This window comes from Candoia aspera, chromosome 1 (assembly GCF_035149785.1).
Source record: "Candoia aspera isolate rCanAsp1 chromosome 1, rCanAsp1.hap2, whole genome shotgun sequence".
NCBI classification, from domain to species: Eukaryota; Metazoa; Chordata; class Lepidosauria; order Squamata; family Boidae; genus Candoia; species Candoia aspera.
The window spans coordinates 209,671,251-209,689,751 of NC_086153.1; the positions used below are offsets into that span (position 1 = coordinate 209,671,251).

Genomic DNA, 18,501 nt, shown 5'->3' on the forward strand with positions numbered 1-18,501 from the left:
ATTTGAAAAAATAATCCATGTTATGCTTCTTTCTTTTCTCCTTCAATAGCACTCAATCCTTGTCTACAGTTTACCTGTGAGTTCCTGTGTTTACTCAATCCTTCAGGTGCAGCTTGCATATGTCCAGAAGGAAAGTCAATGTTTAATGGAACATGCAATGATTTGAACATGTTAGGTGGGTACTGACATTTATTTAAGAATTTTATTTATTTATTTGTTTGTTTGTTTGTTTGTTTCTTTATTTGATTTGATTTCTATAGCCGCCCATCTCAGCGAGTGACTCTGGGCGGCTTACAATAATAAACCAATAAAACAACTAAAACAATTACAATTAAAACAGTTAAAATATAAAATAAATACAAAATAAATATACATGGCTGCCAAGCAAGCAATGCATGAATGTTAATACAACCAAGAGACAGGACCATCCACATGCTTGAGGCCCCAGGCACGGGCACAAAGCCAGGTCTTCACGGCCTTACGAAAGGCCAACAGGGTCAGGCACATCCTAATTTCTGGAGAGAGAATGTTCCAGAGGGCAGGTGCTACAGAAGAGAAGGCACGACTTCTAGTTCCCGCCAACCAACACTCCCTGGCTGATGGGACCCGCAGCATACCCAACCTACTAGATCGAATTGGATGGGCAGAAACAACTGGGAGAAGGCGGTCCCTTAGGTAACCTGGCCCCAAGCCATGAAGGGCTTTAAAGGTGACAACCAGAACCTTGAATTGCACCTGGAAGCACATCGGGAACCAGTGCAGCTTACATAGAACTGATGTTACATGTGTCGAGTACCCAACACCATTTACTATCCATGCAGCTGCATTCTGCACCAGTTGAAGCTTCCGAATGCTCTTCAAGGGCAGCCCCATGTAGAGCGCATTACAGTAGTCCAGATGGGAGGTCACAAGGGCATGAGTGACTGTAAACAAAGCCTCTCGGTCTAGGAATGGGTGCAGCTGATGCACAACCCAAAGGTGTGCAAAGGCCCTCCTAGCCATGGCTGCCACCTGCTCTTTGACCAGGAGCTGTGAGTCTATGAGGACCCGCAGATTGCGCACCGGGTCTGTCTGGGGCAGTGCAACCCCATCCAAGACCAAAGGTGGAAAAACCTTAGCACAGGGAGGCCCACAAGCCCAAAGCCACTCAGTCTTGCTTGGGTTGAGTCGAAGCCCATTGCACCCCATCCAGGCCCTTACAGCCTCCAGGCACTGGGTCAAGACATCTATGGCATCACTCAGGTGGTCTGGGGTAGAGATATAAAGCTGAGTATCATCAGCATATTTATGGTATCGTACCCCAAACCATCGGATCACCTCCCCCAATGGTCTCATGTAGATGTTAAATAGGAGAGGGCAGAGAACCGAGCCCTGAGGCACCCCACAGAGTTGGGGACATGGGCTCGACCTTTCCCCCCCCTATCAACACTGACTGGAACTGACTCCAGAAGAAGGAGGAGAACCAGGACAACACTGTGCTGCCCACCCACAACTCCTGAAGCCAGTCCAGAAGGATACCGTGATTGATGGTATTGAAGGCCGCTGAGATGTCAAGAAGAGCAAGGATGGTTGCACTGCCCCCATCCCGCTCCCGCCAGAGGTCATCTAAGAGTGTGATCAATGCCGTCTCAGTCCCATAACCTGGCCTGAACCCTGACTGAAAAGGGTCCAGATAATCCGCTTCATCCAGGATCCTCTGCAGCTGCCACGCAACCACTCTCTCCACAACCTTCCCCAAAAAGAGGAGGTTGGAGACTGGATGAAAACTGTCCAGGTTGGTTGGGTCAAACGATGGCCCCTTGAGGAGACGATGCACCACCGCCTCCTTAAGAGTTGGTGGGAGCACCCCCTCTCTCAAAGAGGAATTAACCACTGACCAGACCCAAGCACGTGCCTCCTCCTGGGCAGGCTTGACCAACCAGGAAGGGCACGGATCTAATACAGAAGTGGCCAAACTAGTAGCTGCGAGGGCCCTGTCCACTTCCTCAGGTGCAACCAGATCAAAGTCCCCCAGATAACCATGCCAGACTTTGCTCCCATATCCTCCGCTGGCCCTGCCTTAAAGCTGGAGTCCAACGTAGAGCAAATGCAAGCGACTTTATCCGCTAGATGCACAGCATATTCCTCACAGTGACCCTGCAGTTGAAGCTCGGTATTGTTCCTCCGAGGAGGGACCGAGTCACCCGAAATAGGGCCGCCGGACAGCTATCTGCAGATGCAATAAGGGTAGAGGAATAACCACGTTTCGCTGCCCTTACCACCACAAGGTAGGCTCTAATAGCGGCTCTAGCTTGTGTTTGGTCGTCTTCACTCCCCGTCTTCGGCCGGCAGTGCACCAGGCATCTCTTAGCCCTCTTAAGCCTCCTCAGCTCCCCTGTAAACCATGGGGAGCCGCGGGAGCCATGGGCATGGAGAGGCCGCTCAGGCGCGATCCGATCCAAGGCCCTGGCCGCTCCCTCATTCCACGCAGCTACCAAGGCCTCAGTCGGACCAAGTAGCAGACTTCCCGGAACAACCCCGAGCTCCCTCTGAAACCCAATTGGGTCCATCAGTCACCTGGGGCAGGCTGATCTAATAGGCCCAGCCTCCCTGCAGAGAGGGGTGGCACCAGAGAACTGGAGGCTCACCAGGCAGTGATCTGACCATGACAGGGGAGAAACCAAGATCTCCCCCAATTTCAGAGCACTCTGCCACTGCTCCGACAGAAAAACCAAGTCAGGTGAATGACCACCATTATGCGTCGGGCCCTGGATTACTTGGGACAGGCCCATGGCTGTCATGGTAACCATGAACTCCCAAGCTATCTCCACCCCCGCCCCCTAGGAAGGCAGGTTGAAATCCCCCAAGACCATAAGCCTGGGGCACTCCACCCCCAACCCGGCTATGGAGTCAAGGAGCTCAGGCAAGGAGGTTGCTACGCAATAGGGAGGCTGGTACAATAGCAACAGTCCCAACTGATCCCTAGAGCCCAACTTAACAAACAAGGTCTCTCACCTGGCAATCTGAGGAGCAGCGCCCCTGGATGCCTCCCAAGTGTCTCGGATGACCACCGCCACCCCACTGCCCCTACCCTGGAGTCTCGGCTGGTGCCACACCTGGTAACCAGCTGGGCACATTTCAAAAAGGGGGACTCCCCCTTCCTCTCCCAGCCAGGTCTCCGTAATACAAGCCAGGTCAGCTTTCTCATCCACAATCAAATCATGGATGAGGGTGGCCTTATTACAAACTGACCTGGCTTTCAGTAGCAGCAGCCAACAGCCCAGGACCTTGAAAGTCTGCCAACTGGGACCTGGGAGTGAGTTTGAGGGGCTGGAATGTGCCACAGGAACAATATACCTGTGACCCCTTCCACATACAAATCTTGTCCCTCGTCTCCTGCCATTTCTCCCTCTACCTATCGCTACTGGGATATTATAGCCTGCCCTCATCCCTTCAGAAACCTTTCCCTTCCCCTGTCTATCAAAATCCATGCCGAGGCCTGCACCCCCCACCTCACAACAACCTACAATCCCAACGAACTCCTTAATACCTATGTGCTTCTGCAATGTTAGCACTCAGCACCTCAAGTTAATTAAGGGTCACCTCCTTAAACCCCATCCACCACACCAACCATTCCTTACCATAAACCAGTCTCCTCTCACCAGACTGCTCGGGCCCAGTTATACAATCCCTGTGATTCAAACCCCTCCCTGGCTCTCACCCAGAGACAGGGGACAGAATCCAGGGCACAAGCCTAACCCTTCTAATCACAGTCCTTTGATCAGTTCTTCAATCGGTCATCTTGGGTTACAATGACTGTCACTTAGAAACAGTTCATGTGGATAACTATCAGCAACTCTCAGCCAGGGAGGAGGTGAAATGGCTGCCTGCCTGCAGGGGTGGGTGAGCTGTAGCTGCAGAGCCATTGCAACCAGCCTGGCCCAGCTCTGCTTCCGCCACAGCAAATCCCTCGCCTTCACGCAGGCAGCTTCACCCTCCTCATCTCCTCGCCCCTCAACACAGTCACTCCTGCAGGGCAACAGGGGCTTGTTCTGTCTTTGATGCTGGCTTCCTTCCCTCTGCCATGCTGCCAATTGATATAAAAGGCTTGAAGCACTTCCCATGCGAGGCTGCCAATCCACATTCCTGGCGGCTCTACAATCCAGCCACCTCCACCGGCTCCAAGCCCCCCAGGCTGGCTCTCCAAGCTGCACTCCCACTGCAAATCCAGGTAAGGGCCCTGGAGGCCACACACAATCCTGTTTCAAGCTGCCAAACAGCCCAGCAAGAATTAAAAGCTGCATGGGCCAGATGGAAAACCAGTCCAATTCATTCCGATTGAAGGACGAACCCAAGAGACTCCTCCACCAAACAGACCAAATCTCCAGTTCTCTAACTCTCCACAACATACTAAAACCCTCACACAAATCGTACCCGCTCTACATACACATGCTGACTTGGCGCCATCTTAAAAAAAGAGAAAAGAATGTAAGACCTGTCTCTTTTTATTTTTGTTGCAGTAGCAGTAAACAAGGTGAATCATGCTAAATTCTCTATTATTATATGTACTTCAGTGTCTGAAGTCTAAATATATGAATGCATTGGAATATTGTAAAAAATGCAGAATGTTATTAATTTTGATTAGTACTTGACTTCTAAACTCTTAGCTTTTAAAGTTAAATCCACCTAAAAATTGTATTCGATGATCTGAAGTTCCTTCCCACTAAATTTACATATTTTAAAAGACATCAGCACCTCTCAATGCTTTTATTTATCTATTCTTTTATTTTTTATATTTCTGCTGTCCTGCAATCAAACAACTCTTAGCAGCTTATAGGCTACATAAAGAAAACATCCACTGTGAGGGTAAAACCAATCAATTTAATCATAACAATGATAACAATAACCACATAAACTTCCACATAGAAATATAAAGACACAAAAATGACGAAGACAGACTGCAGTTCCCAGAGCTTCCTACTAATATGGCATTTGGGAGTTGCATATCTAATACATCTGGACGCTATCAATTTTGGAAAATCTACATTTGTTATGATGCTGCTACAACTTTCTAGTTCAACATCAGTGCACAGATCTGCTACACCAGTTACACTAAGATTAGATCTGTGCAAAGTATTTGCAAAGCAAGTTGGCACAAGGAAAGCACTCATATTCAAAGCTTTAATACAGCAGGGTCCTCTGGAAAGCTTGGTAAATTTTCTTAGCATTTTGCATGCAGGTTCCTCCATAGCCCTTTCTCTTTGCCACTGATCCCAGTAGAAGTGTTATCTGTGCATGCAAAATGTTAATTCGGAATACCTGGGAGAGGCTTCAAAGGAACTATGTCAAGGCTGCTCGAGGTTACTGCTACTTCAGCGCTTCAAGGAACAGTGTTTTGTTTGCACCAGTGTGCTGTATGACTTACTCTGTTGAGTGCTTTGCACAACCCTACTAGCAGCAAGGCCTTGCAATGACACATTCAGCTGAACATGTTGCTCATATGAATTATGAGCAGCAAACATTCATGGATGGCTACTATTGATGCAATATCCATTAACATTCTTTTGTGCTAGCAATTTGTTATTCTGGTTCATTTTATTTTATCTCTTGAATGAACAATGATAAAATTATGATCTTTATGTTTATATCTTAAGTACAGATGACACATGTAAGCTGGCTTGTGAAAATGGAGGGAGATGTATTATAAATGAAAAAGGTGACCCAAGATGTTATTGTTGGCCAAGTTATTCAGGGGACAGATGTGAAATTAACCATTGTAACAATTATTGTCAGAATGGAGGAACATGCATAGCTTCAGTTCTTGGTAAATATTTAAAATATTTTTTTCTCTATTTATTTATGGATTTATTTATTGTGGGAAATGGAAAATGGTTATTCTATAGTAATATCATTACTATTAGTCATGAAAATTTCTGGGATCACTGACTAAAGCATAAAGCACTGAAACCAATGTGAGTTTTGGTTTTCCCACTGGAAAAAAAAATATTGATACATGTAGAAAATTGCATAGGAATGGCTTCCTTATTTTCCTTGCAACATGAGAGTGTAGAAACCTCACATCCAGTATCAAGGTTTATATGGCAGAAGATCTGAGAGAGGAAGTGCAATTCAGACCCCCATTTTTTCTCTTACTAACCATATGCTCGAGAAATTTCCAAGGGGTTTACAGATATTCCCACATATTTGCATAGTTCTGTATCAATAATACTAATCAAGATACCTGTTCCATAGTTTATAAGTTAGTTCTACATTATTTTATGGTGGTCAATGACCATAATAATGATTTTTATTTTGATTTGATATTCCCATGTTCCGTGTTGGCCTGCTATTAATGCCAAATGGCTCATGAGTGGCCAGTATAGCTAATTTTAAAGGAACTCTCACCTCAGATAACAAAATTGAGATATTGATCTTGAAGAACAATATGGTGTTTCTACCTCTCTTCAACTGTGTCTCAGAATATTCAAGATACATAGAATGGTTTCTTAGAAGCTGATTAACCGGGCTTATTCAGCAACTCATTGCAGACAAAAAACAGCAGAGTGAGATTGTATATAAACTGAATGTGGTCAAACTATCATTAAAACATAACATGAGACTGCTGTTCTTTTTAAGGTATATTTGATTCCAGGATTCAAATAACTATGTCAGGAGATTTGAACATTGAATAGAAACGAGGGCAGCTGTACAGCCTCTTGTAATAGAAATAGAAAAGATCGCTCTTTACAACAGATTAGTGCTTTTGGAAAGAATTGTAACAAAGAATGATTGCCTGTTAGATAAACTGATGAGAATCTTCAAAAGGTGGTTGGGATGAACCCTTCCCTTAACTATTGAAAAACCCTTTGTAAGACCTGTCCATATTTGGTGCAGCTTTTAATCTTTTAGGTAGAGAAGTAACTGCAAAGTTTACTAGTCACTAGTTGTAGACTAGGAAAGGAGTTGACAGCTAAAATACGCCTAGGTCAGTAGTTGATTTTATGTACTGGGTCTGTTCTACCCTTAGATCATCTTTAAAAAGAACCGAAATATATGCAGCCCAAAAGAGAATTCTCCCTCACTTTACTAAACGATTGTGAGGGTTTCAACAGAATATTTCATTGATATCCTGGAATTTTATTGGCTGGGCCTCAAAAATGGTGTAGAAGGATTTGGATACAGTATTTGCACTCAAAGCTGTACCTAATTGGGCAAGTAAGGAGGCCTTGTTATTCAGGTATTGATGAACCATCTGGCTTTAGGGACTGATAGTATTACATGCAACCCATTGACAATAACTATACTGTTGTAGCTATATAGATAGGTGCTACCTAGGGTAGGTGCTACAATTTATAGAGTAGGTGCTACAGGGTCCCTCTTTTCAGGGAAGATGTGTCCTAACAAGCAGGAACCACGCCGAGACGAGGAATAAGCCTCTAGTGTTTTATTACTGCTACATTAGACAGTAAATCCTACCAAACTGAAGAAGCATGAGAAAACCCATACAGATAAACCCCAAAAGTCAAGGCAGGTCTGTTCTGTGTCTGTCATGAGCACTGATGGTGAGCAGGAGGGGGCCCCTATCCAGGGGAGAAAACGCATGCATAGTAGCAAGAATTTGAGCTGTCATTCAAAGAGACACAGAAGTGTTTTCTCACACTTCTTCAGTTTGGTAGGATTGATGTCCTAACAAGCAGGAACCATGCTGAGACAAGGAATAGGTCTCTTGTGTTTTATTACTGCTACATTAAACAGAAAATCCTAACAAATTGAAGAAGCGTGAGAAAACTCATACAGATAAACCCCAAAAGTCAAGGCGGGTCTGTTCTGCATCTCTTTGAATGGCTGCTCAAATTCTCGCTACTACACATGCATTTTCCCCCCTGGATAGGGGCCCCTTCCTGCTCACCATCAGTGCTCATGACAAGATGGATGGTGATAAAATTTGAAAAATAAATAAATAAAATAGGTGCTTAGATCTTAATACCTTCCTTGCTCCATAGCAGTTACTACATCAAGTAAATAAGTTGGAAGAATATATAGTAGAACTTCAGTTAAAACATTCCAATGCTGCTCCTGTGTTTTGGCAGGTGATTCTAATTGTAGATTAGGTTCAAGTAATGAAGTATTATGGAACTATTTTACAGCCTCTTATCTGTAAGTGTGATAGATAGCCATCATCCATTTAAAGAAAGGGACATCAGCTTTGGGCTGATACAACAGGCTAGATCTCCTAACTCTGAAGTGGATAGTGGATGGGTATTAAAAGGGAAGAGGCATGGGACTAGTAATAATGTAATAATGATTATATTATGGCATTAAATAGATATATAGCTGAATAATATAATTTTAATAATGACAATTTTCCTTCAATAGCCTGTTTACCTATTTACTTACTAATACCTTTCCCAATCAAATGTAAATTAAATTGCAGAATGATTATTTAAACCATCTACTATCAGATCAATCCTCGTCATTACAATGAAAGCTACTTAATTTTACTACACCCTATTTCTGCACATGTTCAAATGTTAAATACATTTGATTAGTAGGTTTAGTGTTACAATCTTGAGTCATTTCCAATGCCTAGATATTATTGGGTGATATTCTTCTTAACTTAAGTTGTGCTGTGCTTTGATTTCCTGTAAGTTGGAAATTGATCTATAAATACACTGTATTATATTACTAGTACTGGCATTACTAATTATTATAATAGGAAAATAATTAAGTGCACTGTGATTATTTGCTATATGAGGAGTTAAAGAATTTTAAGTTTTAGATTCTCATTATCTGTACACAAATATTAATTAGTTAAAGAAATTCCACTGGCAAACTGTAGATTTAGTCACTATTAGTTTACTTATAGTTAAGTGTTTTGGCAAATTCCAGTGTGGATCTTATGCAGGTAGATTTTGGATAGCTTTAATTAAAATGTGTACATTTTTATCAGGTGCTGTGACAAATAATATCCGAACAAAGAAAATATCATCAGTTAATTAAAACATATGCATGAAAAACTTAAAGCTCAAAATAATATGAGCTATTTTCAAACAAAACAAATCAATAGTTTTTTAAAGAAATTATAAAGAGCAAAATCGAGGGTTTGTAAAAAATACAGTTGCTTAATTGTCAAAAATGCATTTCAAATATATAACTTTAGATAAAAATCAATTTAATTTATGGCTATAGTATTATAACCACCCAGACTTCCCTTTTCAGGAGAGATGGGGGGGGTGATAGAAATTTGAAAAATAAATAAATAAATAAATAAATTCTTATTAAATTCCAAGCATATTTTGACAGATAAATTAATTTGATTAGAGTCAGTGGGCAATGCCCAAAGAGGATGATTATTATTTTTTATTTGATTTATATAACCACCATCTCACATACACATCTCACAGACTCTAGGCAACTTACAGTAAAATAGATAAAATATATAGTATAAACAATAAAGCACGTATCAGCCCGGCATAATCCAAACAACTTTCAACATAACTAGGAGATGTGCTCAGTATCAGTAAGCTCATTGTAGAATGATGGAGTTGGACATTTAAGTCAATGAGTACAGGAATCCAATTTAAAACATCCATTACAGAAAACTGCCCAGCCTCAGCTTGAACATATCCAGTGACTGGTCTCCCACTCACTACAACAGATTCTTACAAATTTACACAGCACCTGAGGAATGTATAGTAGGACTAAAATGTCTCCTCCACATCCTGAATAGCAGTAGAAAGCTTCTAGGAAGTTTGGAACACAATATGACTTCAGTTCTTCCAGATAGGGAATAGACTGCATTTGAGTTCTAGGGACAATTTATTATCTTACAATAATCACTTACAATTAAAAATTAATAAATAATGGTTTCTGACAAAGAAATACTGTATATCTTCTATGGTTTCTGTATATTTAGCAAAATAAGCCATTTTATTTTATTTTATTTTTTTGTTATAACAAATTACAGGTAGTCCTCATTAAGTGACTACCTCATTTAGCAACAGTTATTAGTTATATTAGTTATGACAGTGATGAAAAGGTAACTTTATGACCAATCCTCGCAGTAACAAACTTTGCAGGTCTGTAAAGCAAAGGAAAGCTGAAGTAAGATCATAAGCCAGTTGTGGTTTCATTTAGCGACCGCTTTGCTTAACGATGAAGTTGCTGGTCCCAAATGTGGTTGCTAAAATGAGGACTACCTGTATATGTGTTTAAAATATTTATAGATGTCATGTGATACTGATTGATTTATCTGTATTCTATAACTTATAAATATGAAATCAGAAAGGTGTATTTTTTTAAGTGCACATAAGTAGACCTATCCTACCAGATATTTCATTTTGTCTTGTAGGAAGACCTGCATGCAGTTGTACACTGGGATTTACAGGTCCAAATTGCAATAAAACAGTCTGTGATCATTTTTGTCAGAATGGAGGAACCTGCACTGTCACTGCTGGAAATCAGCCCCACTGTCAATGTCAGCCTGAACATACAGGGGACAGATGTCAGGACTGTAAGTACAGAACAATAAATGAAGGAGTATAATTAACAGAAAATCAGAATTGAATTGCTATTTTTCAGTTTTTAAAAACAATCATTTGGCAACAAACACCCAGAACAAAACTGTTTAATTAAGAATGATGTCACAGTAAAAGTTCCTTTTATCAGACAAATATAATAACAGAATACCCATGAGATGTTTTATGTATATTATATGTGTGTGTATGTGTATGTTTATGTGTATATAATGCTTTTATTTTAAACCCCATTTTGAACCCCTAGAACTCCTGAAACTTCTATTGAAAAAAAGGCTCCATTACTTTCAAAAAGAAATAAGAAAACATTTACTGGCTAAAGCAGTCCAAAAGGTTTAGAACCAGCCTTTATATAGTATATCCATAGCTTTCCTTCTCTTGTTCATCTGTCTGTGTATCTATCTTCTGTTTTACAAAGACAAATCCTGGGAGGAGGGATTAGTCTGGGAAGCAAAGCTTTGCCCAAGGATCTTATTGGCATTTATTCCATGCAATAATAACTATCTCATAAAATACAAGATGGTTGCAACATTAACTGCAATAGTGTCTGCTCTTAATAACAACCATAAAACAAGATAACGAAGAGATTCAAAATGAGCTGCTTGAGTACTTAGCTCAACTGCAGTTCCAAATGTATTCTAATCTGAACAGTCTTGCCTGTTCTAAAAGCCATCTGGATTTGTTTTGCTACACTTATTTTAGAAGGCCATCCCCAGTCCTGTCTACCACCCTAAAAGTAATAGTGAGGGTGTATAGGATATAGAATATCACAAACTCTGAAGGATTTAAATGCCAAAGGCTAAAACAAGCACTTGAAAACAGTAGCAAAAACAAATGCATCAGCCATGTTTTGCCAGAGCAAATTATTTTCAAATGCAGACACATATTAAGAATATATTGTCTGGGGAATAAAGGCTTCCAAACACAGATGTAGCATGTGTGTGTGTGTGTGTGTGTGTGTGCATTCTTGTTCATTCTATATTAGGGTACCCAGCACACCTGGGGTGCACTCCAAATAGTAGGTGTTGCCAGAATGAAAAGGTAGGCAAGTCCAGTCCAGCAAGAGAAAAACCACCTACATGCATTCCCTCATCACCCCATTGCCTTTCAGGGTAAACAATATCATGCAAAGTACAGAAAAACATTAAAAAGAAGTAAAGAAAAGTTAATGCCAAGAGATAAAAGAAAAGAAAATCTGACTAAATACAATTTGCACCAATGCCATTCACTATTCTCTCCATACGTTTCTGTTCTTGCAAAGCATCCTTGCTTCCATTGCCACCTATATGCCCCTTCCTACATTGCCTTTTGTTCTTTAAACTCCTCAGCTCTTTTTGAGGATCTCATCAACTTCATCCAATCATACTTTCCAGTCTTCCTCTTCCTCTCATCCCATTTATTCAACCTTTATATATCTGTTTTGCAATTCATGCTCATTGGTATTCTCTTTACGATTAACCCATCAGCATACTTTCTTCACATTGGTCACACTGTTGTATTCAATCCATATACATTCTTTCTGTTATCAGAGCGTGTTGATAATCTGGAGATGCTGCTTCAGTCAGGACACTTTCCAGTCAGGGTGATTTTGCAAGCCTGACTGATACTTTATTTTTCATACAACACAGAGAAGAAACAGGATATAACATCATATCATAGAGACTTTCCCAGAGTGCACAGGTTCATAGGGAAAAAAAAAAGTTAAAAACCCGGCATACCCTTTAACACTGCCACCTACTGACAAAACTAAACAACGCATTATAGAACACAGCATATTTGAGACATATTGTACTATTTGTTGCTTGTATGACAGTGTACACACACTACTCAAACACTTTCACTCTTGTTTCATCATGCATACCCATGCCTACTGCATATAACACACTTTCACATTTCTCCTGATTTACCCCACTCTCATTTCCATATTAAAATATAGGCAGGATCATGCTCTTCTTCACCATGAATTCTAACAACTGCTATTGCTCTTCTTAATACAGTGCAAGCAAGAGAGAGAGAAAGAGAGAGATTTTCTGCTCTATATTTAAATATATATAAGGGAAAAGTGAAGATAAAGCACTTACTTCTTTGGTTTGCAATGGCAGCACTTGTTTGCCCAAACTTTGATGTCATCTAAGTTATTCATAAGATCAGAGGAATATTTATGATTTCTTAAAGTGGCATCAGATACCAAGATAATCAAAATGTCTATAAAGAATTTATAGACATTTGGTATTTTATTAAACTGCTATTATGGTATCTTGGGGTACACAAGTAGTTGTGCAAATTCATAGTGACTACTTTGAAAGTAATCATATGAATATTCTTGGCAGTAATCAGTGGCTCATACCTGTTTCTTAAGAATGTAACACATAAGTTACATTCTTATGTGTTACATTACATTATAGAAATATAGACCTTCAGTTTTCAGAAAAAGATTACTTTGCTTTTGAGTTCAGCAGGGCTATTCTTATGTTTTCTGCTAAACATTAATGAAAAATGCTATTAAAATTATTAGCAAGGAAAAGGGAGGGGCATTTAAAAAAAAAACTCAGGGAAGAATTAGATGTAAATCTAAAGCCATTTCAGAAAGTAAGATGTCAGATGGAACATCTGGAAGTAATATATAAGATGGAGCATATGGAATATATCCCCATTACTTATACTGAGAAAAACAAAATATGTTTCACTGACATGGTGCTCCTCCTCTGACATGTTACAGTCCCATCTTCAGTAATACAGTTTGGAAACATGGCAATGTTCTTATACTGTATATCACATTTGTGTATGTATACAAGTGTATCTGTATGCATGCATGCACAAAACACCAAGGTTTACATATGCATACCTGTATAATGAGCCTGAGACAAATGTTAACCTGCACAGACATAGAAAGCTTGGTTTTTTCCCTCCACAGAAAACTTGGATGCACTTAGATCCTTCAGGAAGAGGAAGTTCAATCACCTTTTCCCCCCTCCTGGTTCTTTTAGTGAAGCTGAGATTACAGTACAAAATAACTCTCCCCAGTCACCTTCCACCTGCCTGCCTTCTTCAGCCTTCTAAATACTATTGCAGCACCTATTACTCCCAATTTGCTTAAAGCTTTAGTCCCTGTAGAGCTGAACCATAGAATTCTGGGCAGTTAGAAGCCAGGGCATGTAAGGTTCAGGTTTGTACTGCCAGGTTCTATGGCTGCTAGACTGTCCAGTGCCAGGAATTACAAGCACAAGAGTTCAGACTTAAATCTGATTTCCCTACAACAAGTATAAATCCTACTACTGTGCAGGAATGTGATAGTTCAGGAAAAAACAAACAAGCATACTTCAGAAGCTGAAGTTCCATTCAGACAAATCCAAGAATCAGAGCTGACTGTAGTCTCATCCCAGTCCAGGTCAGCCAGGAAATCAGAAGGTATATATGGTCAGGAAGTTAGGTCTGAGGTTGAAAAATGGTTTACAAAATGTCAGTTTACCTCTTTGAGGTAAACCAGGTCAAGAAATAGACATGACAGGTATTCCAAGAGCACTCTCTGTTGTTGAAGAATAGAAAGCAGAATCTTGAAAGCCTGTCAGAGTTTCTCTCTGCTGCATGTTATACCAAACAAAATCAAAGTGATGTCATTTTTAGTTTCTTTCTCACATTGTCCACTTTCTCAGAACTGAGTAAAATTTTCTGAAAGTCCCCTTTAATGGCTCACTCATTCTTTCCTCATTCCCAAGGCCAGATCTACATTCCGTCACACCAACAGAAGTGTGACTCCCTTTTTTGTAGCACCAACTCAGGTGTCTTATCTTCCCAAGTCATGCCTCTTTCTTTCAAGGAGAGTCACTGAAGAACTCCGTTCAACTCACTTGGCCTTTCTGCATGTGCAAGGTCTGAGGATCTTTTCCTGCTCAGGCTCTTGGTCATGTGACTCAGCCTGCTGCTGTGCTTCCATGACAGGTGCCTGACTGCTCCAAACACGAAGGCCCATCCTCCAAAAGCTGCTGCTCTTTTTGAGCCTCATCTGCAGATATTTAGGAGCCTAGCAGCTCCTGAATTGGAAGGTCAGAACCTGTCACACCCTGCTTCTCAAGCTGGAGTCTGAATCATCAGAGCAACCCATAGCATAGACAAGGTTGGTTTTCTGAAGGGCCACATGTTAGCCTACGTGGATCCAGGTTGTTCCTATCAATTCAGTTTTTCAATTGATAGATATTTACACTTGATCAACTCTCAAGTGTTTATGCATTTACATATAAGGTACTGTAGTTTACCGTTACATTTATAAGATCCATGAAGCACTTGCTTTTCTTTTTAGCACCAAATTCAAGAACTGTCTTATGTCATGATATTGTACTTTTAAACAGACATCTGTTTGATATGAAAAATCGATTAAGAAGATGTCATGATGGAAATTATTACTTATAAAATTTATTATAAATTTAAAATAAGTTTATTTATTATTTATTATTAAAATTTATTAAAATGATTACTATAAAATTTGAATATGTAGAAGACCCTGGAAGGCTCTAATATGAAAAGTATTATAATAATATATTGCATTTAATAATGAGACCAGCAAAAAGATTCACTTGCATTGTAAATTTGGCTTCACTGAAATCAACTGCTCATACTTCCATTTGGAAAGCTATTAAATATAATTACAATCTCTGAAAAACAAAAAAATCCCACACTGGTGGTGATTCTATTCTCAAGATTAAATAAACCACATGGATCCTGAAATCAGCATACTTGGGATTTTGAAAATAATAGATCACATAAATCATGCATAGACAGACATACAGATTAAGGGGGGGGAATATATTTACTTGAAGCTTACCCAAAGCCAGAAAATTGTTTCTGGCCCACTACCTCCGCCAACATCTTTTAAAAAGAAATTTATTTAAATGTAAATGTAAGGGTATTTGTTATATTGTATACTGATTATCAGATTTTAGAAATTGCAAATACAGACTAAAATAACAAGATATATTAGATATATTTATAACCCAATATAACCTAAATCCATTAATAAACAAATAGAAGGAGGAAGGGGTGATAATTTATTTAACCTTTATAACAGTGTGAGGACTTTTTCCTCTGATGGACAATATTAGGAAAATACTAGATCATTAAGTTACAGTTGCAAACTGATATCACATATATAAGAAGAAATGAACAAATGTTTTAAATAGAGAATTTTTGCTGGCAATTTTGTCCAGTAAAGGGGCTGCTGAGCTAAAATTAAGAAGTAACCATTACAAAATAAAGACATGTTCACATTTTGAGAAAACTGCAGTTTATAACACATGTTCTGAACCACCACAGAGAACTGTATTGCAAAATTGGGAGGATCTTTTCATTTTGTTCTCAGATTCCCCGGAGTGGTTCACTAATGCCTGTAAAAGGGAAGTTGCCATTATGTGTAAAAAAGGTTTTCTTATTCTTGTTTTCTTTTTCTTTTTTGTTTGTTATTGCATGAAACAAGAATACGAATTGTGTTGGTAGTCATCATTTTGTATTCTCCACATGTTTTAGACCAGACATCATTCTGGGGAAGAACGAAGGAGAAAAAAATTGATGGCAAATATTCAAAGAAAAATTTATAAAGGGACTTCTTTGTGATTTGAGAAAAGTGTCTTTTAAAAACTTTTTCTGAGAATTTTTTGTCTCATTTTGTACATTTTTAAAATCTTCTATTGGATTATACCTTTGAAATCAAGAAATATAAATGTGTATATGTATCTGTTCAGCTATCTACACATGTATCCCATAAATAAAAGTTATTTTTATTGCATGATAACTTATTAGAATAGTTATTGATAAAAAAATATTAATATGCTTTGATTTAAAAGAGAATAATTTTCATTACAAGTCATGTGTGTGTGTGTTCATTGCAGATATTTGTCACCATTATTGTGTTAATTCTGAATCCTGCATCATTGCTGATGATGGCAGTGTAGAATGTTTCTGTCCTCTCCAGTATGAAGGTTCAAAATGTGAAGTAGACAAATGTGTAAAATGTCATGGAGGTCAATGCATCATAGACAAGAAAAATGATGACATAATGTGCAAGTAAGTTACAATTGGGATAAATCAAATAATTGAATAGCCAGAAACGTATACTTTCAATATGTGCACAGAGTATTAAAATATACCAGAATGGTGGAAGTCAGTATAATTGTTGATAGATCAAGTCTTTGCATTATCTTCAAGTACCTGAACATTAAGCTGAGCTGATGTTAGTGAGAAGGAAATGATTTTAAAACATATAAAATGAACTATTATTCAGACTTGCATAGAAATGAAAATTAGGCTACCATATAGGAAATATTACAGCAAATCAGGTGAAAGGTTTATATATGCATTAATCAACAATCCATTTCATATTTTTTAATTAATTCAGTAGAATTAATGAACTCAAATAGGGAATTTTGGGTACTTTCTAACATAGTAATTTAATGTACAATATGCAGTAGCCATCTGTGCTGCTGTAAATGTGCATAGGCATTATTATTCTGGGAAAATATTTTAATTATATATATATTAATTATACATTTTCCAGATTGTAGATGCCCCAGATCAATTGTAGTTGACTTATCCCATAGTAATTAATTTATATATTAAAATATTTACATTTTACCTTTCATGAAAAGTTAATTAAAATATGTATATACTGCTTTTCATTCAAAGGAAAACCAAAAGGGTAGAGAGAATCAAAATGATAGTTCCAAAACACATGCACATACAATAATATTATTTAAAATGTGATATATCTTGCTTCCTGAATTCATTAAGAAATCTTCCAGGAATGGAATTTTACCAGGAAAAGTTTGTAAATACAAGGTTTGTGTCAATAAAACTGATAAGCATTATCAGCCTTTTAAATATGAGATAATGATATTATCTTCAAATTTAGAAGAATCTTTTCCCCTTACTAGCTACTATACAACATATGAAGATCACTACATTTTCTGTATAGTATATTTTCCATTATTTCTGTGTTATTAAGCATGCACTGGGCCATGACCACAGTAGGGCATGAGAACAAAGAAACAGAGATGGAAATAATTCATACTTCCACTCCCTTGCTAATAATGTTATAATAGTTAGTGAGATGTAGATCTTGCTTTATGTAAATACACATGCTTTTAAGTTTTCAGGATAATAACAGTAAGTAAAGCCATTGTCACAAGAATCACTCACCTGGTAGTGAACAATGAAATTGCCAACATCTACTAGAACAGCTACTCCCTAAGCCAAAGCCTCTGATCTTACTGCATAGTTTGTTGAACATAGCAAACATATAATTGAACTCTTTGTTGAATATAACAAACATCTAATTGATTGAGTAACCATGCTAAGTTAAGCTGAGCAGTTTGTAATAGCTTTCTTCATTAACTGAGGAAAGTAATTTAACAAGCTATTAAAAAAAAATAGAATGACTGAAGCACCCCATTCATCAGTAGTGGCATGGTTAACAGTGACATGTTTTCCTCCCACAAATCATAGCTGCACAAATGGAAAAATTGCATCCAGCTGCCAATTATGTGATGGCTATTGCTACAATGGTGCTACCTGCCAGTTGGATACAGAGACAAATATTCCTGTCTGTCTGTGAGTATGCTGAAATATTCTGACAGTAATTTGGGCATCTTTATATCCACCCAGTTCCTAATGCCACTTTGCCAGTATACATTTCTTCTTTCAAAGTGATGCCATGAAAATGAAATCTTGGTCCAGGTCTGGTTTTAGTTTTGACAATTGCCAATGGCAAAGATAGGAGAATGGCACCCTTAACTACATGATACTACTTCTATGTGTACCTATTTAAATTTATTTATAGATAGAATTACTGAAAGATGTAGAAATATTATCTGTTGTTCAAAGATAAATAAATAAATAAATATTTTTGATAAATTTATGAATAACATTTGCAATGTTGATGTAATAGTATTAAGTACATTTTTAAGGCAGCCTTTTAAACCCAAAGTTTAAATTAATTCTT

General features: G+C 38.6%; 1 protein-coding gene across 1 annotated transcript in view; it reads left to right on the forward strand.

Moving 5' to 3' along the window:
- Nucleotides 1-18,501, forward strand: part of LRP1B (LDL receptor related protein 1B) — a 707,094-nt gene that overhangs the window by 666,378 nt on the left and 22,215 nt on the right. Inside the window, exons 83-87 of the mRNA XM_063307533.1 lie at nt 50-175; nt 5,639-5,803; nt 10,331-10,492; nt 16,394-16,568; nt 18,006-18,110. Coding sequence (XP_063163603.1) covers nt 50-175; nt 5,639-5,803; nt 10,331-10,492; nt 16,394-16,568; nt 18,006-18,110 — 733 coding nt within the window. The remainder of the gene's footprint in view (nt 1-49; nt 176-5,638; nt 5,804-10,330; nt 10,493-16,393; nt 16,569-18,005; nt 18,111-18,501) is intronic.